General features: G+C 44.9%; 5 protein-coding genes across 5 annotated transcripts; 3 read left to right on the top strand and 2 right to left on the bottom strand.

Annotated features, from left to right (window-relative positions):
- Window positions 1-5,185: 5,185 nt before the first annotated feature.
- On the top strand, window positions 5,186-8,842 carry BO94DRAFT_337350 (rRNA-processing protein UTP22). The gene has a single exon (XM_025607011.1). It carries the CDS (start codon window positions 5,299-5,301, stop codon window positions 8,629-8,631), a length of 3,333 nt encoding a protein of 1,110 aa, XP_025461532.1. The 5' UTR covers window positions 5,186-5,298; the 3' UTR covers window positions 8,632-8,842.
- BO94DRAFT_591300 (putative nuclear envelope pore membrane protein) lies at window positions 8,799-12,738 on the bottom strand (the record flags this gene model as incomplete). Its single annotated transcript, XM_025616102.1, has 4 exons — window positions 8,799-9,000; window positions 9,057-12,038; window positions 12,097-12,245; window positions 12,298-12,738. 4 exons carry the CDS (start codon window positions 12,736-12,738, stop codon window positions 8,799-8,801), a joined length of 3,774 nt encoding a protein of 1,257 aa, XP_025461533.1.
- A 1,029-nt stretch (window positions 12,739-13,767) lies between these two features.
- BO94DRAFT_614113 (ubiquitin C-terminal hydrolase 37) lies at window positions 13,768-15,744 on the top strand (the record flags this gene model as incomplete). The annotated part of the gene is made up of 6 exons (XM_025616720.1): window positions 13,768-13,917; window positions 13,985-14,079; window positions 14,139-14,238; window positions 14,298-14,479; window positions 14,530-14,714; window positions 14,768-15,744. 6 exons carry the CDS (start codon window positions 13,768-13,770, stop codon window positions 15,310-15,312), a joined length of 1,257 nt encoding a protein of 418 aa, XP_025461534.1. The 3' UTR covers window positions 15,313-15,744.
- Window positions 15,745-16,546: 802 nt separating this feature from the next.
- Window positions 16,547-18,666, top strand: BO94DRAFT_540774 (putative oxysterol binding protein (Orp8)). Its single transcript, XM_025612987.1, has 6 exons — window positions 16,547-16,684; window positions 16,776-16,852; window positions 16,928-16,967; window positions 17,024-17,093; window positions 17,154-17,213; window positions 17,282-18,666. The coding sequence occupies exons 1-6, from the start codon at window positions 16,599-16,601 to the stop codon at window positions 18,230-18,232; spliced, it is 1,284 nt and encodes a 427-aa protein (XP_025461535.1). The 5' UTR covers window positions 16,547-16,598; the 3' UTR covers window positions 18,233-18,666.
- Window positions 18,646-22,949, bottom strand: BO94DRAFT_337554 (condensin subunit YCS4). The gene is made up of 6 exons (XM_025607013.1): window positions 22,539-22,949; window positions 21,937-22,448; window positions 21,762-21,885; window positions 21,565-21,706; window positions 19,127-21,502; window positions 18,646-19,055 (listed from the first exon to the last, which is right to left on the bottom strand). The coding sequence occupies exons 1-6, from the start codon at window positions 22,772-22,774 to the stop codon at window positions 18,882-18,884; spliced, it is 3,564 nt and encodes a 1,187-aa protein (XP_025461536.1). The 5' UTR covers window positions 22,775-22,949; the 3' UTR covers window positions 18,646-18,881.
- Window positions 22,950-23,080: the final 131 nt, after the last annotated feature.

The raw sequence follows: 23,080 nt of genomic DNA on the forward strand, positions 1-23,080 counted from the left end.
ATGTAAGATATATAAGACTAGTTTTATATAAACTATATCTATATCAGTTATAATATAAATTAAAGAAGTATGAATTCTATATATAGAAAACAGAGTTTCTAAGATATTAGATATTTACAGAGAAAATTTATACTAAGTAAGCTAAAGTATAAGCTATACGGGATTAGTCTTAATATAAGAATCTGAAAGAACTATAGCAGTTTATCAGATTAGTTAACTATTATTGATAATTTATAAATGGATACACTATCTATATAACACCACTTTTTAAGCTTATAAAGAAGTTAAAGAAGTATTAGTAGAGAATACTACAGCAGAGCATATTTAAAGATATCAAGTAATAACTTACTATATTACTAATACTGGTATAGCATGATCCAGAGAAAGAAATCATTATTAAGACCAATATATTAGATTATGCTGTTAGTATGCGTATAATACAATCTGAAGAAGATAAAAAACTGAGACTAATTATATTTTACTCAAGAAAGTTGGTTTAAGTAAAACTCAATTACAATATTCATGACAAGAAATTATTAATTATAGTAATAGTATTCAAGTAATGAAAGGTCTATCTTAAAGAAGTAAAGCACACTGTTATTATAAAGACAGACCATAAGAACTTGACCTATTTTATAATAACTAAAGAGTTGACCTGAAGACAGATAAGATGGACTGAGATTCTGTTATAATATGATTTTAGAATTATATATTATAAAGAAGCAGAAAATAGATATATAAATATATTAAACCGCAGGCCAGACTATAAATTAAGTAAAAAAGCTATTGAACTAGCCATTCTGAAGTGAAATACAGATAGATTGATCAGCTATAATAAAGCTAACTTAACAGTAATACTGGAAATAGATAGTAACCTAATTAAATGATTAGCTGATAATATAAAAAATAATAAAATACTTCAAGAAATGAGCAAGGGCTTACTAGACAAGATTATTATTGATAAAAATAGACTAATCTATTTTTATGGATTAATCTTTGTATCAACTATAATAAGAATAGAGATTATGACTAGATACTATAACGAACCACTTAAGGATTATCTAAAAGTGGAAAAGACTATTAAATTAATTATAAGGAATTACTATATTCCGAACCTCAGATAAAAAGTATGTGATTATATTAAATAATATAAGACTTATATTAAGAATAAGCTTGCAAGACACTAACCCTACGGATAAATACAAGTATAAGAGGTGCCATAACAGCTATAAAAATAAATAATAATTAACTTTATTAGTTTATTACTTAAATCAGAGAGATTTGATATTATTATAGTCATTACTGATTGTTTTACCAAATATATCTATCTTATATTAAGTAAAGTAACAATATTAATAATACAGATAATAGAACTGTTTCTTGAATATATTATCATATATTATAGAATACTAAAGTATATTATATCAGATAGAGATAAATTATTTATCTTAAAGTTCTGGAGATTACTCGCAGATCTTATAGAAATTGAAAAATAAATAATAATAGCTTATCACCTGCAGATAAACAAGTAAATAGAAAGGGTTAATCAGATAATTAAGTAATATTTGAAACACTATATAAATTATTAGTAGGATGATTAAATAAATCTGTTACTAATAATATAGTTCTCATATAATAATGCCAGTTACTTAATTATTAGAGTTTTACTGTTTTATACTAATTACAGTTACTATTCCAGGTTTCTGGAAACATCATTAAGAAAGTAATAAGTTATTAATATAGTTAAGGATATTATTATATTTATAGGAAACATATATTTTCAGTTATTCTGAAATATTGAGTTTATGAATTTATATAGTAAGATATACTATAATTATAAACACAAAAAAAAACCTGATCTAAAAAGAAGAAAGTGTTTCTACTTTATAGAAATATTAAGACAAAATAACTAAACCAGAAGCTTGATTATCACAAGCTACGACTATTTATTATTAAAAATAAGAAGAAACTAGTTAACTATAAGTTAAGATTGTTAAAATTGATAAACAGAATTTATTTAGTATTTTATATCTCATTGCTGGAACCCATACCAAAGAATACTAGAATTGTAGAAAATATGGAGATCGATGATAATACAGAAAAAGAATATAAAGTTAAAAAGATCCTGGACCACAAGAAGATTAATAATAAGTTATAATATTTAATAAAATAAAAAGAATATAATACTTTAGAAAATATATGGGAACCTATTGAGAATCTGACAGGCTGTTATCAGCTTATAAAGCAGTATTATTAACAGATAGATCGAAGTTTGTCTAGAAGGAAGGGAAACTAATTAACTAAGTCAGACTAGAATTATCTAACACAGCGGCAAGCTAAGCAGTGTTATGCTCATCAGCCAGACGCTCCAGCTCCCGGAGATCCTCAGCACTTGAAAGATGTTTATCATCCAACAGATCTAATATATTCGAGTTGTGATCTAATATCTGACTATCATAATCTTTAAGAAATTTTTGATGTTTTTGTAAACGTTTTATTTTCACAAATAACTGCTTAATCTGCTCTTCAGTCTCTTTAATCTCTTAAGCTATCTTTTCTTTATTATGTTAAAGCTTATCCCATTCGGAGTTACTGTAAAATCATTTTTCATATTTTCAGCCACGGTGAGTATAGGCTGCACAATTTTAGTTCTTAGAATCCATGAAGTAAGAAAGACCATGGGAATCATACTAAGTATAAGAGAAGTCAACCTGGGCACCACTGCGAATAATTCAGTCAGCTTGGTGACAGTGTTCTTTGTAGTAATTACACGGAGGCATGATAATCTATCCTGAGAGAAAAAGAAACTAAAGAATTTAGATTAATGCACACGGGAACACGCACCTTTATGTTCTTAAGAACAAGAATCTCAAAGAAAGGGAGGTGGTGTTATGGACTTCTGCTAGCTGAATAACTAGTAAGGCGGATATATTAGGTAGAAGGTAACGCCCGGATAGATAACCACTCTTATCAGATAAAGTCCCGAGCTGAGTCATTACGTGTCACATGTTACATAACCATGGTATACAGATAAGCATGTGGTATATAACATACCATTATGATCTATCACTATCAAACGGGTATACAGCAGACCCGATGGTATACAGAATGGTATGCAAGGAATAGGATATATAAGAATACTTCCTCACGTACTTAGTTAGTCCTGTTCTTCGTGCTCAATATAACTGTCTTTAAGTAACCATATATTTTTGGTAAAGTTTAATAATAATACTTGTCTACACTTACTTACAGATAGCTGTGTGGCACTATCTAGCCTTACTTCTCTTCTTCTATTCAGGACCAGTTCTCTTTAGATAATCATCAGCCTGACTTACCTTGACCCAGTTCAAAGGTACGCATTGGAACAGAAGCTAAGCTAACAGGAACAGGGAGAAGCGATCCTAGGGTTTGACAAAAGATTCTAGCAGGATTAGAAAGTCTAGCTTAATATTTATTATATTAAGATATTATAATTTAGTAAGAAATTAAATTAAAATATTCTAAATCTATATCTGATCAAGAAAATAATTAGCTTCTATATTTATTAATTAAGATTTACTTAGTTTTTAATATTAATCTACTGAATTTTATTAATAATAACTTATTATTAAATTAGTATTAACCTTCTCTACCTCATATTAAAATCAATAAACTTGAAAAATAAAAGATTAAAAAGATTTTAGACTTTTTTTAAAATTATTAAGTTATCCTTACTTAATAATTATATCTTGTAAAGTAGATAAAATATATTAATCTTATTACTAAGCGTATTAAATATTTAAAAAATATTTATTAGATTATAAAAAACTTTTATCACTATTATCTATAAAAGCTCTTACCTGTCAAACCCTAGGATCGCTTCTCCCTGTTCCTGTTAGCTTAGCTGTCGTTCAGATGCGTACCTTTGAACTAAGTCAAGGTAAGTCAGGTCGATGACTATTCAAAGAGAACTGGTCTTGAACAGAAGAAGAGAAGTAAGGCCAGATAGTGCCATGCAGCTATCCGTAAGTGAGTGCAGACGAGTGTTGTCACTAAGCTTTACCAAAACATATGGTTACTTAAAGATAATTGGATTGAGCACGAAGAACAGAACTAACTAAGTACATGAAAGAGTGTCCTTATATCCTATCCTTCGTCGTAGCACTGATACGTCCTGTCGTAGCGCTGATACGTTATAGCTTATCGGTGATATGTCCATCATGGTCACGTGCCGTGTAACGGCTCCGGTTGTCGGTTACTCAGATCGGGATTCTACTCGATAAGAGTCTTCATCTGTCCGGACGTAGCCTTCTGCCTGACGTGTCCGCCTCACTAGTCGTTCGGCTAGCAGGGGTCCGTAACATTACCTCACAAAAGCTTGACTTCAAAAAAGAGATATATTATTAATAATATAATTAAAATATATTTTTATTAAGATTTTATATATTACTCCACATACTGTTAAAAAGCCTTTTATTTTTATAACTCTGTTTATAGCCTCAAGCTATGTTTTATCTATTAATCTGTATATAAATTGACTAACCATCTGCCTGAATATAAGTTATCTTGATTAAACCTGCCTGCCTGAGTCTTCTATCTTATCATCCCGCCAGCCCGCACCTTGACAACTAAAGCCATTAGAATTCAATATCAATTCACCTAATCCTATTACTACACCCTTCCAACAGTCAGATACAGTGATTTTATGGACCCTCACACCTGCACCTACAACTCCGGACCCAAATTCGTCCCGCCTGCTTTCTCCTCCTCTTTTACATCTTGTTCTATATCAACCATAAAGGTATGATACGGGCAAATACCGAACGCCTCAATCTAGCCCAATCCAGCAGTCATCTCATAGCCACAGCATTTAAAAAGTCAAAAATGTGTGCTCCGAGAGTTGAATCTTGCTCATAAAGACAAAAATCACTACACAACATGATAATATTTATCAAATCAGTACTACTATGCACACTAAACCTAAAGCGATTCTGCCAGGCAGTATTAGTATCAATATTAGTATCAATATTAATACTGCAGAAGTTCTCTATTGAAGATGAGATGAATGCTGGTTGCGATTGATTACATAAGATAAATAAATGATTTCACGTGAAGAGGGTTTCGGAGGTCGGAGCTTACTTTTCCGTCAAAATTAAGTCAAAGGTGAGACGAAGCGGAAGTTACAAACCGAGCTAGCGGGTTATTACTACAGTTAAGGGAAAACGCTACTCCGTACAGACCATCGGTTTGAATCTTCCAGCCTCCAAATCTGTCTCCCACCCTCACCAGAGCGTCTATTGTTTGTTCTACCTCTCCGATATGTCGACTCACACAGCAAAAAGAAGGAGACTGAGCCCCTCACCGGACAACTCCTCGCGCACACAGATTTCCCATGGAAATGGACAGGACGACAAAGATGTTTTCAAAAACTCCCGGAAAACCAATTCCTCTACTCCGCGCATCATTGAACGAGGAAATAATGATCGTTCCGCTGAACTTGCGCTCGCCAGCGGCTTTTACAAGTCCAGTTTATTCAAGCTACAGTTGGACGAGCTACTGAACGAATTGAGGCCGAACTATGATAAACAAGTATCGCGACTTCAAGAGACTCTCCAGAAGCTAAAAACCGTTATCGAATCCCTTCCAGAAAGGCCCCCAAGGTCAGCCCTGGAAGCAGAGAAAGAGCTGCGTGGCGCACATGGTATTACTGTCCCGTTCCCCGAACCTCGCCCAGGAAAGGAGACAAAGTATACTGTATCATACTCTAGGCCAACAAATATCAATGTGGTGGGAAGCGTATCTCTAAGGACGGGTGCAAAAAGTGCCAACCCGCTCACTGTGGACTTGGTGGTGACGATGCCAAATACCCTTTTCCAGGAGAAGGACTACGTGAACTACCGTTATTTCCACAAAAGGGCCTATTACATCGCGAGGCTCGCGGCTGGAATCAATGGGGCGGAAGGATTGAACTTCAACGTCAAGTTTGGGCTTCAGGATGGCGACAGCCTTCGTCCTGTTATTCTACTGGAACCTAAAGGGACCGACAAAAAGGAGACTGCCCCGGCAAAATTTCAGATCCGTATAATTACAGCCATTGAAGACACCCTATTTCCGATTTCTCGAACCTTGCCAGCTAGAAACAACATACGTCAGGGCTCAACGGATACGCCTGCGTCTGAAGAGTCTACTCCGTTTTACAATGCTTCTCTTCGCTCAGAGGCCACGGTAGCTTTGTATCACAAATACCTATACAACGCTGCTCGGAACTGTGAATCATTTAGGGACGCTTGCGTATTAGGCCGGACGTGGCTTCGACAGCGCGGTTTGGGTTCGTCATTGTATTGTGGCGGGTTTGGCGGGTTTGAGTGGACGGTACTCATGTCTCTTCTCTTTGAAGGAGGAGGCCCGAACGGCAAGCCTGTCCTCCTAAAATCATACAGTAGCTACCAGCTGTTCAAGGCGACATTGCAATTTCTTGCAGGAAGGGATTTGACAAACCCATTGCTGTTTTCGGCTACAGACGTCCTCTTCAACGGCGGGGTTCCAGTCTTGTATGATGGCAAAAGAGGGCTGAACGTTCTTTATAAGGTGGCTCATTGGTCCTATGCCTTCCTTCGCCGCGAGGCAAACATCACCGTCAAAATGTTAAACGAGTCCCGTGATGACAACTTTGACAAGGTCTTCATCGTCAAAGTAAACGAATCTCTCCTCAAGTTTGACCGGATCGTCAAACTTCCGTCCCCGGATAGCGCAAACATTCTCCAAACCATCCACAACCAGGCTGCAATTTATGATGTGCTTGCCAAGGCACTTGGGGACCGAGCTGATCTTATACATATTTACAGGGGTTCTGCCGAGCCCTGGCCGGTGGAGGCAAAGCCGAGCCGAAAGCCGGAAAACAAAGGTGTTTTTGTGGGGCTGCTTCTGAATACCGAAAATGCTGCGCGTGCTGTCGATCATGGCCCGTCTGCAGAGCAAAAAGAAGCAGCAGTGTCTTTCCGGTCTTTTTGGGGAGAGAAGGCCGAACTCAGGCGCTTCAAAGACGGCAGCATCCGGGAGAGTCTGGTATGGACTGATGAAGAATCTTCACCATCTATAGTTTACCAAATCTTGGCGTACATCCTGAGACGTCACTTCAATTATACGGAAGACGACGTGGATTTCATTGGAGACGAGTACGACCAGAAGCTTCGCGATGGCGGCGATGATGTTTTTTCATACTCTAGCCCGTCTTTTTCATTGATCACTGATGCTTTCAATTCCGTACAGAAATCTATCCAAGACATGGATGGCGTCCCCCTCACAGTCAAGCAGCTAGCACCAGCTAGCCCAAGTTTGCGTTATACTGCCCTTCGATTGCAGGGCTCTACCAAATTACCATGCAACCCGGCGGACATTGTTCTTCAGTTTGAGAGTTCGGCCCGGTGGCCGGATGATCTGAAGGCTATTCAGATGACCAAGGTGGCCTTCCTTGTCAAGATAGGGGACTGTTTGAAGTCGTCTGGGGTTGCTTCCATATGCAGAGTCGGATTGGAGAATGAGTCAAGCGGGATACTCAACAATGCGTTTCTGGACATTACCCATACGTCTGGAATCGTCTTCCGCCTCAGGATCCATCATGATCGGGAGCAGTTACTGCTAGAGCGTCAGCTGAAGGATAAGGGAGCTAGCCCGCTGGCAAAGCAGCAGGTGGCCTACGCCTTATCTGCGTATAAGCGGCTATTTATCCAAACACCTCGTCTGACGCAGGCAATTCGTACTCTGTGTACACGCTTCCCGCTGCTCTCACCAACAATCCGCCTCGCTAAACATTGGTTCAATTGCCATTTGCTCGCAGGACATGTCAACCAGGAACTGATCGAACTCCTGGTAGTCCGTGTCTTTACCCAACCCTATCCATGGGACCCTCCATCAAGTGTTATGGCTGGTTTTTTAAGAACTCTTCACCTTCTTTCTCGATGGGACTGGCAACAAGAGGCACTAATGGTCGATTTCGGGGAACTGGATAAGAGTGCAATGGAAGCGATACAGACACGTTTTTCTGCCTGGAGAAGTATTGACCCGGCGATGAACACCGTCGCCTTATTTGTTGCTTCCGATATTGATCTTGATGGCGTGACTTGGACTCAGCATGAAATGCCTCCAAAAGTCGTGGCTGCTCGAATGTGCACGTTGGCTACGGCAGCCATGAAATTGCTGCGGGAAAAGGGGCACGACCTTGCTATATCAGATCTATTCCATACATCCCTAGCGCCTTATGATTTTATCATCAACCTTCGCCCGGAACTGCTACATGAACGCTCGGCGCTGTCAGCAAGGTTTAAGAATCTCGACGGACGGAGAACCGCGCAGGCTGCTAAACCTGCAATCGTCAAGTCCTTTGCCCGTGACCTGCAGGCTTGTTATAGCCCAAACATGCTTCTGTTCCATGGTGATGAAGGCTGCAGTGTTATTGCCGGAATTTGGAATCCGCAGATCCTCATACCCAAGAGTTGGACACTGAAGTTGGCATATTCAACGTGCCCAGCAGCATCTAAGGCCGCCGATGAAGTAACTATGAACTGCCAGGCCGTTCTGAGTGAAATTTCTAGGCTAAGTGCTGACTTGGTTGACAGCATTGAAGTCCACACAAGGGTGGCTTCGGAAGAGTAAATTCGAGGTTTTTGTTGTCAGGCTTCTTAAATTGCCTCGTACCAGTTAATACCTAGAAGCGCCGTGGCAATGCAATCGCGAAGGGAGAAGCCAAAAATGCGTGAGAAAAACAAATGCTGAATGACACTCGTACATATACTATTAGCCCCTTCTCACCTCCTTCTAATCTACGGGCCTGCCATTGCCTTCTCTGCCTTTTCAATAGGTGCCTGAGACGAGAATGAACAGAAATTATCTTTGATCGCCACAACTTCATAAGTGCCTTCGTCAGATGTTTTGATGGTTTTTGTGTGTTCGTAAGAGATGTCGTGCTTGATGTCGAGGATCTCAGGCTTCTTCCCTCGTCGGATATTCGAGCTCCGGATATACCTAAGGAATAGTTAGTTGAAGGAATACTATACGTAAAAGGTCAGTGAGAAACTCACGTGAACTCGAATGGTGGTGTGCCCCAGAAATCAAACTGAAGTTCTGCTTCTCCTCCTTCGTGTATATCAACAACTGAAACTTGGCCTTTGCTGATTCTGACGCTCGGCATCTCGTGGATTGTCTTCGTTATATTCTTGTGTGCCTTGCATTTCCCGCTTGCGCCGTCGCCTACAGCAGTGATGGTGAAAACTCCTGGTCTCTCAGCAATGCGACGAAAATTTGTGGTCCTGGAGGTAGCCTTTTTAGATGCTCCATCGAAAGTATAGAACACATCAAATGGGGCATGACCAGACAGTGAGAAAGAAAGCCTTTCTCCGACACAATAGTCTGTCTTGGACTCCAGGGGAATTATCGTAGGCACGTCCGAAACAGCGACTCTCACTGAAGAAGCATCGTATTCAGTTTCTTGCTGACATCCGCGCGCATCTCTTACTTTGCGAATGCTGACAACATGTTGGCCCAAGTCAAGATGACGTCGCGGTAAAGGAAGATTATGTCTGTTGGACTTGATGTTGGGAATTGACACTATTTCTGGTTTGGCTTTCGAATGGTGCTTGATGGAGATTTCGAGAAAAAACGGTGGGACGCCCTCCAAGGTTATGGGAATCAACTCCTCTCCGCTGATGTCTTCTTTGCAGAAACCATATATACGGCCAGGCGAGTCAAAACGCGCAGAGGGGAGGGGGTTTACCTTTTGCGTCACAACCACTGGTCGGCTTCTAGGATCGTGATCGTAGAGATTGTCGCCGACTTCTGTAAATTTGTACGTATAGAGACCAGCTTCTGAAGTATCCATTTCCATGGAAGCAGCATGAAGGGCCGTCTTCAGACTCTGAAGTCTAACAGAAGGCGAACCACGAGACGTCTTCCGTTGTTGCTCGTATTGTATTTCATACGGGGGGTTGCCCGACAGCCGGACTTCGAGATTGTCATCTTCGCCTTGACAAATATCACGCTTTAGTATGTGGCCATCGCTACCGATAGGAGAACCATCAACGGCAGTGATCTGAGGGCGAGGTATCCAGGACACTTCAAAGACGTTGGCTGCCTGCTCGACAGAACCGGGGCAAGAACTATCGGTAACTCCAACGAGTTCATACTGCCCTTCTTGGGCTACTGTCAACACACTATTTTCTTGCCAAAATGTCTTCTCAAGGACAGCAGAACGGGTGTCCAAATTTCGATATCCCACATTCCATGGCCGCTCCCCGCTGAGCCTGACTGGAATGTCAACCTTGGAGCCTTGCAAGGCCAAGTACTTTCTGCTCTTTTCAATCTGGCCGAATGAGGCGTGAGGTGGTTTCGAGCGAGCATCAATCTTGATACTGTCCCTGAGAGTTCGTTTGCAATTCGAGCGGTCTTTGACGCCCGTGAGTACCACGGCATACTCGCCACCACTGACGAGCCTTTCGGTCACTACCGTGGCGATTTCGGTGTCAGACAGCAGGCTGTACTTTGTCTTCTTGCCGTTATGAACAAGCTCGTATTGCAACGTCCATGGTGCTTCTCCTAAAAAGGCTACATCCATGGACACCGGCTCCCCGAAGCAAGCCGTGCGAATTTCTTTGGAACCAAGAAAACGGGCAGAAGCAGGAGGCTTCACATCTTGTTCGAGAATGGGCACTTTGTCTTTGAGAGATCGTGGGGCATAGACTGTGTCCGCGATGTCTAAGAAACGATACCGGTAAGAACCTGCTTCTGAAGGCGTAAAATCCAGCTGAGCACGCAGCCCATCAATGGTCTGGGATCTTGTCTCCACGCCTTTCGAATGCTCAACAACATATCGAACTCGGAATGGTGGTGATCCAGTGAGGTCCAAGTCAACGAGCAGACCGACAGGATTATTCGCGCATTTATCGAAAACCTTCTCATATCTGAGAGCTAACTCCGGCTCCGGCGGATTGCGCAGATAACAAGATGACGGTTCTAGCATTTCCCCAGAGCAGAACTGACTAGATATGGAACCCAGGCTGTACCAACCCGGATCCTTGATCTGAGGCTTCTGATCGAGACCCTTGAGTGACATCTGACGTACTTTACTGGGTTGCTGACCCAAACTTCCTTGATCGCTACCGCTGAACGAGTACACCAGAGAAAAGGGTCCGTCATTCTCATAGCCCTGCCCAGAAGGGTGATATTTAATGGGCAGGTCAACACTATCACCACGCGCGACCTCTAGAAAGCTCTGGTCATTGCAGCCAGACAAAGACAACAGAGGTCTTTCATGAACGGAGAACAAATGCCACTGTGACAATGACTTTGTCGATGATCGGTCGTATAGATCCAGGAGTGCTGAGTAGTTTGCAATGTTGCCGGCACCGTCATGGACCTCTTCGATGGTATAAAGCCACTCCCCGCCGACATTCAATGATTCATTCAAAGGAACTTCGATGATTTGATTCTGAGCCCAGGCGACTTCGGGCTCTTTGATATGGAAAAGAATACCGGAGTTTCTCTGACCTAACAAAGGCGAGCGCAGATTATCGGGTTGGATATTCTGGAAGGAAAACCCTCGGTCAAGGTGGTTCACTTGTCTGCTGTATTTGATTTTCAATGGAGGTGTGCCTTCGACCGAGAGTATTAAATTTGATAGTTCTCCCCGGCATTTATGGGCGTGTGAATTCTTGATCAATGCCCGAGGACACGAGACGACAAGAGCGTCGGACGGCCGCATATGTACGTCAAGGTTAGACTCGTCCACTACCCTTTGCAGGCGATAGATTCCTGGTCGCCGAATCGGATAAAGAAGGTCCCTATGGAGATTTGAGCCGGAGCTTTGATGGTTTTTCTCAGCCTGTCGCTTTAGCTGTTTCAGCTGTTTTGATGATAGCGAGATCGTTTCGTTCGTGCCGGTGTCAAAATCCAGGCGTAACAACTCGATGAGAATTGGATCCGTCTGATTAACTCGAATGGGCAAGTTGATGAGATTTTTTTGTGTGTCTATGCAGAGCGGCACCTGATCTGGATTTAGGACAGCAGAACTATATATGACCTCTGTCAGTGACACCCCAAAGTACAGACTATCCCGAATGAACTCACCCTTCTGGTAGGATATGGACAATTTGCTTCCCCAGAATGAGAGATGCGTTGTGAATGATATCTCCGGGTTTCACACTCCGTTCAGAAATGGACAGCTCTCTATCATAGGCCAATTTAACCATTCCTGCGATCCATGCCCCCACCGGAACCTGGGTACATGTTAGCAAGCCTTGTTTACTGCGGCGACATGATCAAGCATACGGGAATCCGAAACATAAGGAATATATTGCCCACAACATGGATTATGAATATTGCAAGTGTAGTGGGAAAGGCCCATTCTAACCACGGGATGCGCAACGCCTGCAGACCGAAGAGAAAGATACCATCCACAGCAGCCCATTTGAGAAACAGCCAGGTCGAATCCAAGTCATCAGATGCCGTCCAAGACTCGTATACCCGCCAAGCATTCAGGGCGACATAGAAAGCCGCAATATAAAGTCGCTGCGACGGGGCATCTATCACCCCAACCGGTATGAGCGGCAAACTCGTATTTGGGTTGGCCGTAGGTGCTTTTGAAGGAGAATTTCTTATTCCCACATCTCGAGATTTAGATTTAGATGGTGAGTAACTGGGTCCTCTTATCTTCGAAGCCGTTTGTGGTGTCTGCGGAAAAGCAGACCGTAGTCGGGGAGTACCGTTCATGGCATGCTGTGATTTTAGAATATGCACGATGCGATCAATCTATGTCAGAAGTAAAAGATGAGCTTCTATACCTTCAAAGTAATTGCTGATCGAAGGAAGTTTACCCACAAGAGTCAAGAGCCGCGGGGGTTCTGGATCGGATTATTCTGTGCTGAGAAACCAGAAGAGAGAAAGATAAAAAAAACAGAGGTTAACTTGGTTTGCGCGTAATGAGATAGCTTGGGACCCAAGTCCAGTCGTTGCGTAACCCGATAGGTTTATTTGACTATTCCGCAGAGTAGTTGGATGTGTGGAAACACGGAACAATAAAGATAAAACCGAGGCACAGAGAGATGCAAGGGTCCAGCTTTTAGCTGTCAGGGCGCTTTTGCAGCTGGATACTGGACCGACCGGTGTACGGAGTAATCCGTAAGTAAAGATGTATGATGATCACGTGCTGCTGATGAGTCCAGGAGGTTTATGATGATTGGAGCGCGCACACGCGTCACCATATTCCGTCATAGTACAGGAGTATCTACGGGACCTTCAGATTGTGACCGGTTTTAACCGCAACCATTACATTGTTTGGGGTTATTTGCACTGCATTATAGTCATTGCGATTTATACCGGCGTAGAGGATAGTAAGAACATGGTAGCCGCCTTAGTCCATCGTGGAAACCACTCCATTATCTTTAGTTGGTTATATCAACTAATAACGATGGTAGGTACGTGCGCAAAGCCGCAATCCTAGGAGTCAGGACACGTGCTGTAAGGCCGTATACCCAGGTAGCATTTACCGACCCAAGCCGACTTGTGCACCAATGTCATCGATTTGCACTCCAAAGCCCTAGCCATTTTTAATTGTGGTTGTACAGTGACATGGTGCTGCCTCAACCCCCTCCTTTAACGTCTAAACCGCCAGCTTCTCCAACTTGCTTCAATTGTTCTGCAGCCATCTCTGGGATCACTTAAAATCCAATACGATAGGTCGGTGCTTGGTTCTCGCCTTGTCCCTTCAGAACCTCCGACCCGGGTCTGCACCGAAGTATCATGACCCACCAGCTGAAACGACGACGGTTGATTGCTCAACCCAATACCGTGGTAGACGATGACACTGGGTGTTTGGATGACTCATGCCCACCGGCATCGAGACTGGAGATGGATGGTTGGAACGGCTTCTGTGAGCTTGAATCGGAACCTGTATGCTCATAGAACCGATTTTCCCGCGTGTTCTAGCCATCTAGCATGGTTAACCTCCCTCCTATAGGCTATTTTTAATGTCATGCTCCGAGAGTTTGGAGTGAAAGGAGTCAAGGTTCAAGAAGTCATATCGCTCGATGAGGAAATAATGGCAACTCTTAAGTGAGCGCCGCCGAAATTGCAACTAATTCAGGGCCTACTAAGAACTTAAACCTCTGCAGTAAGCCCGTCTATGGCCTGATCTTTCTATTTCGTTGGCGGGAGGACGATCCAGATAAGCAAGAAGCAAGCTGTCCAGAGGGCCTCTGGTTTGCCAATCAGGTCCGTCCATTCCTGCTCTATGGCAGCCCATGAAAACAATTGCTGATGATTCCGAACAGACAGCCAGTAATGCTTGCGCTAGCGTGGCTCTCCTAAACATTGTGAACAATGTTGAGGACATTGATCTTGGAGAAAATCTGCAACACTTCAAAGACTTCACCATGCCGTTCACGCCTGCATTGAGGGGAGATGCAATCAGTAACTTTGACTTTGTCAAAAGAATACACAATTCATTCGCGAGGTAAGTACATTGCTCAGTCAGAACTTCTGCCATAGCTAATCTTGTGGCAGGAAAATGGACATGCTTAGCTCCGACTTCCAGCTCAAGGCCGAAGCCACATCGAAGCGAAGTCGCTCCGCCAAGAACAGAAATGCAGAGGATGAAACAGATGCGGGTTTCCACTTCATTGCCTTCGTTCCTGCCTTGGGTAAGGTCTGGAAGTTTGACGGTTTAGAACGCCAACCCCAGGCGCTTGGTAAGTGAGCCAATGAGTTATCGGTCGTTGTCGCTGATTGGGTTAACTTGTAGGCCCTTGCTTACCGGAGGATGATTGGCTGAATCTAGTGAAGCCCAACATTCGCATCAGAATGGAGGAATACGAAGAAGATCAGATTGAGTTCTCCATCCTGAGTATTGCTAAGGATCCACTTCCGGAGCTCGTTGGTCAATTAGAAGTCAATGTAAAGAGCCTAGAAACCATTGACAGGTGCATAAAGGCAAGTGCAGAGGGGCCGCCCGACCTTGGGTCGACCATTATCACAGATTCCATGCTCGGAACTACTGTTCTGGGCCCTGATGAAAACTATACACTGACGAGGACAATGATTGACCAATCGTCTATTCCTACAGCACAGAACAGCGAGTATCAAACATTCTCGATGGAAGAATTCATTCAGCACCGGCAGCGGTTAAGCCATGCTCAACAGAATCTCCGGGTATTGATCCGAGAGGAGCAACAGTCCCAACAGGCAGATGATGACTATGCAGAAGGCCGAAGATATGACTATGACCCCGCCGTCCGAACATGGCTACGATTCTTAGCACGGAAGAAAATCATCGAGAACTTGCTGTGACGCCGCTGGAAGACCGTCATGTGGTTCTTGATATCTCTCTCGTAGCCTTCCCGAGGAATGATGTTGTGTGTGACCTGGAGAACGTGAAATGGCCACCGACAAATGCGGATGACCGCATAGACATACCCAATATATACCATTTCCGGCGTGTGGTTATCTTCTACACTTTCCTGTCGGGTCAGGGAGCTGATGACCTAGCGATTAAGGTAGCGGTATGTATGTATCTACATGGAAGCCATGAAGGCAGCCTGGGACGCCAGACCATACAAATGAGGCAAGGCAATAGATCATTGTTATTGACGGATGCGTATAAGGGAGACGTCGACTACTGGCAGTAGGTAGCAGATAGGTGGAAGTGTGGGTGTACCTCCAGGAACCTATTGAAGGCCAGACAGGGAACCCCGTGATGCGCCGATTGGATAACCGTTCGCGGCGACCGTTCAGCCTTCAGCTAATTTACGTACTAGGCACTAGTAGTATCTAGTAGTTGTTGTAGGTTGTCTTTCGTTCCCTAAATCCTGCTTCATGCATTCTGGCGACCGGGAGAGAAAGCGGGAGAGAGAGAGGGGGGGAGAGAGAATAATGACATGGACACCTTGATGACTCTTAAAGGCGAATGGATGATTTTTACTATACCTGAGCAATCCTTCCTCGTGGGCTTGGTCCAATACAACAACTATCACCTCTCCTTTCTTACTGCTACTGACTAGATTGTCCGACGGGATGCAATTAGACCTTCCCAACCCCTTTTCTCTCCTTTTCCTATATTGCTGGTCTTCTTGTCGCGGGCAGTTGATATTTCCCCCAACTTCTAATTTGCGCTTGAAATTCCTCAAATTTACTCCATACCTGCCCCTGCCACTGTGGCCCGGTTGGCGTGACTCTCTCTGCTTGGTCTTAGTCCATCCTGGGTTGCCCTCCCTTAGTTAACTCGGTGACGGTGATGGTGACGGTGACGGTGACGTAGAAATTAAGAACGTCACCGCCTGGAGTCCAGTGCACGCGCCCGCCGCGTTATTGTTTCAGCACAATTCTGCACTTCTACTTTGCTGCTCGAGTCCCTGGCTGGTCCTTGTTGGTTTGATTAAACGAGTATCTGTACCCGCTGTGCAGTCCTTCCTCATCTCCAAGTCTTGTGATCCTCCGCGAGTCTGCCGGGTGCACACCGCAGATCTGGCTCTGACGCTCGCTCACACCTGACCCTTTTTGCCACAAGCGACTCAAAGAACGTCGTCATCTTTTCTTCCGGTCGAATCTACGTTACATTTTTGAATCCAGGGCCCATCATGTCTTCGGTCACGGCCCAAGACATTCCCGAAAAGACACCCGATGATTCTTCCAAATTGAAGACTTTCTTGTCCATTCTCCGAAAGTACGTGAGATTCTGACATACGCTATACCGTCCCTCACTGCTCCGTACATCTCGGTCAGTTTGTGCTGATAGGAGCGTGTGGCCTTGCCAGGTTCGTCGGAGTGGCCGACATCGCGTCTGTTCGTTTCTCATTGCCTGCGCATCTTCTAGAACCAACCCCAAATCTTGGTTAGTCCCCCTTTGTGCTAGAGCACACGAATCATCTTCGCCAGCCGATTGCTAACCGGTATCCTTGCCCTAAAGAGTACTGGAACTACCTGGACAGACCGGAGGCCTTTGCAAGGTCAGCAAGACAGCATGTTCATGAATTAGGCTTGGTTTCTGACATGGTTGTCACAGCATTGGTCAATCGGAGGATCAACTGGGACGAACGCTAGAGGTTTTGAGATTCTGGTTCACCAAAGACCTGGTATAATCTGCTCTTCCGGTTTCCGTATCAAATCGGGGACATCTCACTAAGTGGTCACAGAAATACATCAAGGGCAAACCATGCAAGCCGTACAATTCTACACTGGGAGAGTTCTTCAGGGTAGGTCTATATACGGAGGCTTTCTGGCATGATTTATCACAGATGTACTGACTGGCCTGGGCATTTAGTGTAGTTGGGAAGTAGACCAGACACTCCCGGAAGTGACACCAGCTTCTAAAGCCGGCACCATAGATGCCGTCTCCAGCGTGAATAACAGCAGCGGAGAACCGGTCAAGGTATGCTACTTGACCGAGCAGACATCTCATCATCCACCAGTATCGGCCTTCTTCATAGACTGTCCGGAGCGGGGACTCTCGGCTCGTGGTTTTGATCAAATCAGTGCCAAGTTTACGGGCACTAGCATTCGGGTTGCACCTGGCCAACACAATTTGGGCATTTTCATCAATCTTAAAAATAGGGATAACGAAGAGTACCACTTGACTCACCCTGCGGCACATCTTGGTGGTCTGCTTCGAGGGGCTCTGGCGATATCGGTCTCGGACACTTGCTACATCACTTGCGGGAAGACGCGCATCAAGGTTATCTTACAGTACTTAGAAGAGGGCTGGATCGGTCGGGCGCAAAATAAGGTCGAGGGCGTGATCTTTCGGTACAATCCGGATAGGGATGTCATTACGAGAATAAAAGACGTGCCTGAAAGTGATGTTCTTGCCAGAATCAGCGGTTCGTGGCATGGACAAGTCTTCTTCACGTTGGCCGGTACAAGTGATCCTCGGCCTTTGATTGATGTCACTCCTCTTTTCCCGGTCGCAAAGACGCTACCGCCTGAGGAGAGTCAACTTTCCAATGAATCCCGGAAGTTCTGGTCTCTAGTTACTGAGGCGATACTCGACAAGAGGTATGGCCAGGCCACCAAGCTCAAGCAGGACATCGAGGAACGGCAACGACAAAGGGCTGCAGAACGTCAGAAAAATAACGAAGCATGGCAGCCTCGTTTTTTTACAGGCGCTGTTACGCCTTCGGGTAGGCCAGAGTTAACCGAAGATGGGCTGAAGGCGCTTGAGGGGGTACGCAGCGGCGATTATGAGTTGGAAGAGAGTGAAACGAAGGGTGCGTAGAGGCGTCGTTCCATGGATTTTATTGTACATGGACGAATCTGGCGTATTCGAAGAAACTGTTTTGGCGGCATATAGTTAGAGGTTCATTTGGTCTTCTAAATTCTTTTTTTGGTTGCCCCGGGTTTGCACTTCTATCTGCTGTGCCGATAGTATTTGGCGGGTTTAGATCTCTTTTCATCACGCGGCGGGACCCCTTAATGCGAGTTATTGGCGGAGATAGTGTAGGGAATGCTGGTACAGTAATGAATGCAGTGGAGATGTTGTTTCCCCAGCATGCACTTTCCCGTCATAGGCAGAGTTGTTGGGGCTGGCCGCTAGATCGACCACCGTCCTAGGAGCCTCCACAATTTGGAAACCGCCTTTCGTATCTCACAGAAGAGGATATATATGAACATATGAAGGCCCCCTCAACAGAATCCTATAGTATCACGCCCGGGTTGAGCCCCAGATAGTGGACCTCAACAGTCAGTCCATACCCAAAAGCAAGGCTTCCACGAGACAGAGAAAAACAGACAAAACTCCATGAACCAAGCACAACTCCCATCAGCACTTGAGAACGCCCGCCTTTAACTCCGCTGAATTCGAATCCTTGCGCCAACGTAGAAACCAGCATCCCAAGTCATCATTAGGAAAGCATAACTTCATCAGTCTAGGCATTGACGGTGACAACCTTATTAAATCCCGCAGTTATCGTCTTCGTTATTTCTTCGTTCTTGTGAGGAAGGAGAGACAATGCATAGGCGACGTCATTCCATTGCCGCTCGGTCTCGCATCTTGGAAGTCGAGCAGCCAGCTTGTCTGCCAATTGTCGGGCGTGTTTCTCCTGAAAGGGCAAGTGACGTTAGAAGATGGATGTGGAACACATTATATCCGAATAATCCTATGCAGGCTTACCTTTTCGACAAAGCCAATCAAGAATTTGACGATGCGCCTTAGAGACGCCTCCTCGAGGTTGCGTTCCGCACTCAGAAGGCTGAACATGTCAACGAAGTGATTGTAAACTGCATTATCTTTGCTCGCCAACTCGGTGAAGAACATGCGTGCCAGGTCAGCAATCCGTTTGTCTTCATCCTCAAGGCACTTGGCCATTTCGCCCAACTGCCCTTTGACCTTAACCTGACCGGCTAATATAAGAAAAGTAAGCGTCATCAGACAGGTGCGCTTAACGGAGGCATCGTTGTCGTTCAGTCGACGATACAAAAAGTCTGTATTCTCATCAATGAGATGGTTGAAACAGACCGCCATATCTCCCAAGGCGATAACCGCGTTACTGCGAACTGTTGGATCCTCGGAACGCTCCATGATAGTTATCAGAAGAGGGAGGTTTTTCTCGCAGTAGTCTGCTGAAACACACATCAGCTTAGCCATGCACAACGTTGCTGCTGCCTGAAGGTTGCGGTCAGCATAGATGTTGCTATTTGCGCAAATCTCCATAACCAATGGTCCAAAATTGGACAGGAGTGAGTTCTTCCCATATAGCAATTCCCGTTCTCGGATATGTGCCATAGCATCCTGGAAGTCGTCTTCAGTCGTTCCACCAATGAGGTCAAGTTCGTCATCCTCGGCTGCGTCGTTGTTCTTTTGAGCCGAGGCAGTAGCCGCTTTGTTCTTCTCCTGCTCGGCTTTACGGCGCTTGAAGTCAAGTTCACAAAGTTCAAGGTGGACAATCTGCTTTATTGCAATATGACCGACAACGAAGAGCAGTCGGGATAATGCAGTGGAGGACGTTCTTTGGCTTGCTTCCTGGTCGTCCGTCGCGGCTGTCCCAGATCGTTCCCCCTCCCCAGCGACTTTCGAAGAAGACCATTGAGTCTGCGGCTGAAAGACGGATCTGGTTTTTCGCTTAAGAAGGTCAGAACACAAAACGTCGGGATGCTTTGACAAGGCGTATATGGCGCCAATTGCTTGCTCCGCCACGCCATACCATTCTTTACTGTCGGATACCGTTTCAACTATTGCAGCAAGCTTCGTTAAAACGGCATGATCATTTGTCAACTTGGGGATGCCAACATCTTTGGACTTTGCCTGGCGACCTGGTACCATTCGTCGTAACGCAATGCACGTATATTTTGCAAGCAGAAGGTCGGATCTGCCCAGGCTTCCAAGACCGATACGTAACATTGTCTCGATTTCCTTAATGACGACCTCGGGGTCTGCCAAAGCAAGCATGCCCAGGACAATTATTGCACCTCGACGCTGCGTCCTAGAGATCTCTTTCTTCTGCACGCCGTAAACTTGCCAAAGCTTCGCAATAACGGCGTCTGAAATATGCCCTGCCCTCATCATAGTACTCAATAGCTGTTCAAGACAGGTAAGTTCGGCAGGAGTCGAGCCAAAGGTCAAACTGATCATGTTTCGCGCAATGTAATTCGCAGCATCATTCGGACTAAACGAATCTGGCGCTTCAAAGAAGAGTCCTTTGTAACAGTCGATCAAATGGGTTTGAACCCCCTTGCCCTCATCACTGTTACCTTTTGTCCAGATCAGCCGAAGCATTCGCCGGATCCCACTGCGAGAAGTCTCGACCTTGTACACGTCGAGCACAACAAAAAAGTCCATGGCCTCGATGACCTCACTCTTGTTTCTTGACGACAATAGCTGGGCAACCAGACCGGAGGAGGATTGAAGGACTTCGATAAATCGAATAGCTTCATTATAATACTTCCTCGTCAGTTGCAGTCGTGCTAGCAGCTCGGAAGTAGCTGCTTGTTCAGCGGCTTTCTTGATTGCAACCGCCCTTTCTTCCTCAGTTAATCCCAGAGACTTAGAGGGGGACTCTTCCGGCATTTGAGTAGCGTCATCCAATAATGCACTGTCAACATGTGATGCCTCTGCGCCATCGAACCCAGGTGTCTCGGGAGGCCTCAATGCGTTCAATTCGGCATCCACAGCGTCGAGTCTAGCTGTCCACTCCTTGTGCGAGAGCTGTCCGCCGTGCATAACACTAAATGGATGGGTTGAAACCAGCTTTGCAAGCAGTCTGATCGCGTTTCGTCGCACGTTACTGCTTTTGTCTTCTAGGCTCCTTGCCGCTAGCTCCGCGACAGCTTGCCGTCTCTTGGGGAACTTCTGTTCCAGGTCACAGATCCTCATGTACACCTGGATGGCTCTGCACCGACAGTAAGGATTGATGTCAAGAAAGCGCTCCTCGAGCACATCAAAGAACGCATTAATCTGCGTTTTATAGTTGTCACTCCGCTCCTCTTGCCGGCTTAGATCGGAGATGAGATTGCCGAAGACTTCGATGACAGCACATCGAAGGGTATATGACTAAAATCTATTAGGCACACATTGGTGGACTAGATAGGTGGGAGGGGGATGTGCGCGGTTACCTCGCTGTCCAACTGCTTGGCCAAAAGAGTCATTTGCTTTATGATAAGTCGTGGGGCCAGTTCCGAGAGCTTCACAATAAAAGTAGACACCGACTTGGGTCCACGCGTATCATTGGAATTGAATTCTTTGTTTCCAAGCTCCCTGACGTAGGTTAGCTATACGTGTCATTATGTACGAACAAAGGTATGTTGGGTACTTCAGGATTTCGTCTGAGAGCTGAGGGTAATCATATTGCTCTGCAAGAATATGTAGGAATTCCGCCATAGGTTCCGACAGATGCTCGAAATATGTCAAGCTCTGTACAATGGAGGTCTGGGCTCCTACACCACGAGTAAGCTATATCCCACATGGGTGGGTGCATCGCAACTAACCAAATGCATGGCCGTGGTGTTTAACTGCAATGCAAAGGACCTTAAATGCATGCATCCGAATGCTCATGCTCTTCACCCGCTGCTCACTCTCGAGGATAAGGTAAATTGAGCGGGTGAACAGACTTATGAATGTATCACGATCAGAGGTCGTTAGAAATATCCTGCTGAGCTTGAGCTTCATCACCTTGCACATGGTTTCCATTGATATCTGAATCTGCGCTGTCCAGTCCCAGTTGCCATCCTTGGCATTCGCTTTAGATCTGGCTGATTTCCCCAGGCCTCTGCGGGCAGGTACAGGCTCTGCCGGCTTTTCTGCAGCTTTGACCTCCACGGCACTCAGTGCCCATTGCAGAAGGAAGCCATACATTTCTAGTAGCTGCTTGTGATTATGTATGCTATCCTGCTCGTCAGACTCAAGATCCCCATGGATTATATCCGCCTCGACCGATAAGCCGGAAACCACTAAATCAAGAAGCTTGCTCAGGGACCTGGTGGGGAAAAGTGACGTGTATCTGCAGAGAATCAGATCTTTAGTATCGAGTACATTGAAAGTAGGTATTTCAGGAGGTATATCAGGAGGTATATCAGGGGCCAGGGCGCACTTTAACAAGAACTGAAGCGAATCAAAAAAGGACGATCGGGCCAGCCCTTCTGGGCTTTCTGCGACCGCATCGACAATCGGGTTTAGTACGTTATCAATCAAGGCAGTAGGCAGTTGGTCTGGATCGTTTTCGCAATCGAGCAACTCCGGATCAGCATCAGGGGTAGGAACAGAGGCCGGGTCGCTCAAATAGTACTTCAGCGATTCGTTGATGTCAAACGGAATCCGGTCTTCCATGATTGGCTACTGCGAGGGCTGTCCTCGAAGGACACAAAAGTTACGGACGACGAATTTGAGGGATACTGCAAAAGGGATGTTAAGATGGTAAGGCGGGAAGGAGGGGCAGGTTAGAGGGAGGGAGCGCCAGAGGGAAGAGTTGGTGGCGGTTGATGCGGGTAGACTTCATTTGTTTGTATCTTTCCTTTTCAGTAGTTGTGAGGGCGGCGGGACAGGGTTGCGTACCGGTAAAATAAATCACATGCTCATCATCCTGTACCATGAACTCATGACGTACCTACAAATTACACTAATGCAGCTTCCATT

The sequence above is a fragment of the Aspergillus sclerotioniger genome (assembly GCF_003184525.1).
Source record: "Aspergillus sclerotioniger CBS 115572 chromosome Unknown BO94scaffold_55, whole genome shotgun sequence".
NCBI classification, from domain to species: Eukaryota; Fungi; Ascomycota; class Eurotiomycetes; order Eurotiales; family Aspergillaceae; genus Aspergillus; species Aspergillus sclerotioniger.

Coding starts and splice junctions, on each gene's coding strand:
- BO94DRAFT_337350 (XM_025607011.1), top strand. CDS start 5,299: ATGTCGACTCACACAGCAAAAAGAAGGAGACTGAGCCCCTCACCGGAC.
- BO94DRAFT_540774 (XM_025612987.1), top strand. CDS start 16,599: ATGTCTTCGGTCACGGCCCAAGACATTCCCGAAAAGACACCCGATGAT. Junction 16,853..16,927: donor AGAACCAACCCCAAATCTTG/GTTAGTCCCCCT, acceptor CTTGCCCTAAAG/AGTACTGGAACTACCTGGAC. Junction 16,968..17,023: donor AGACCGGAGGCCTTTGCAAG/GTCAGCAAGACA, acceptor TGGTTGTCACAG/CATTGGTCAATCGGAGGATC.
- BO94DRAFT_337554 (XM_025607013.1), bottom strand. CDS start 22,774: ATGGAAGACCGGATTCCGTTTGACATCAACGAATCGCTGAAGTACTAT. Junction 21,886..21,936: donor ACACCACGGCCATGCATTTG/GTTAGTTGCGAT, acceptor CTCGTGGTGTAG/GAGCCCAGACCTCCATTGTA. Junction 21,707..21,761: donor CTCTCAGACGAAATCCTGAA/GTACCCAACATA, acceptor AACCTACGTCAG/GGAGCTTGGAAACAAAGAAT.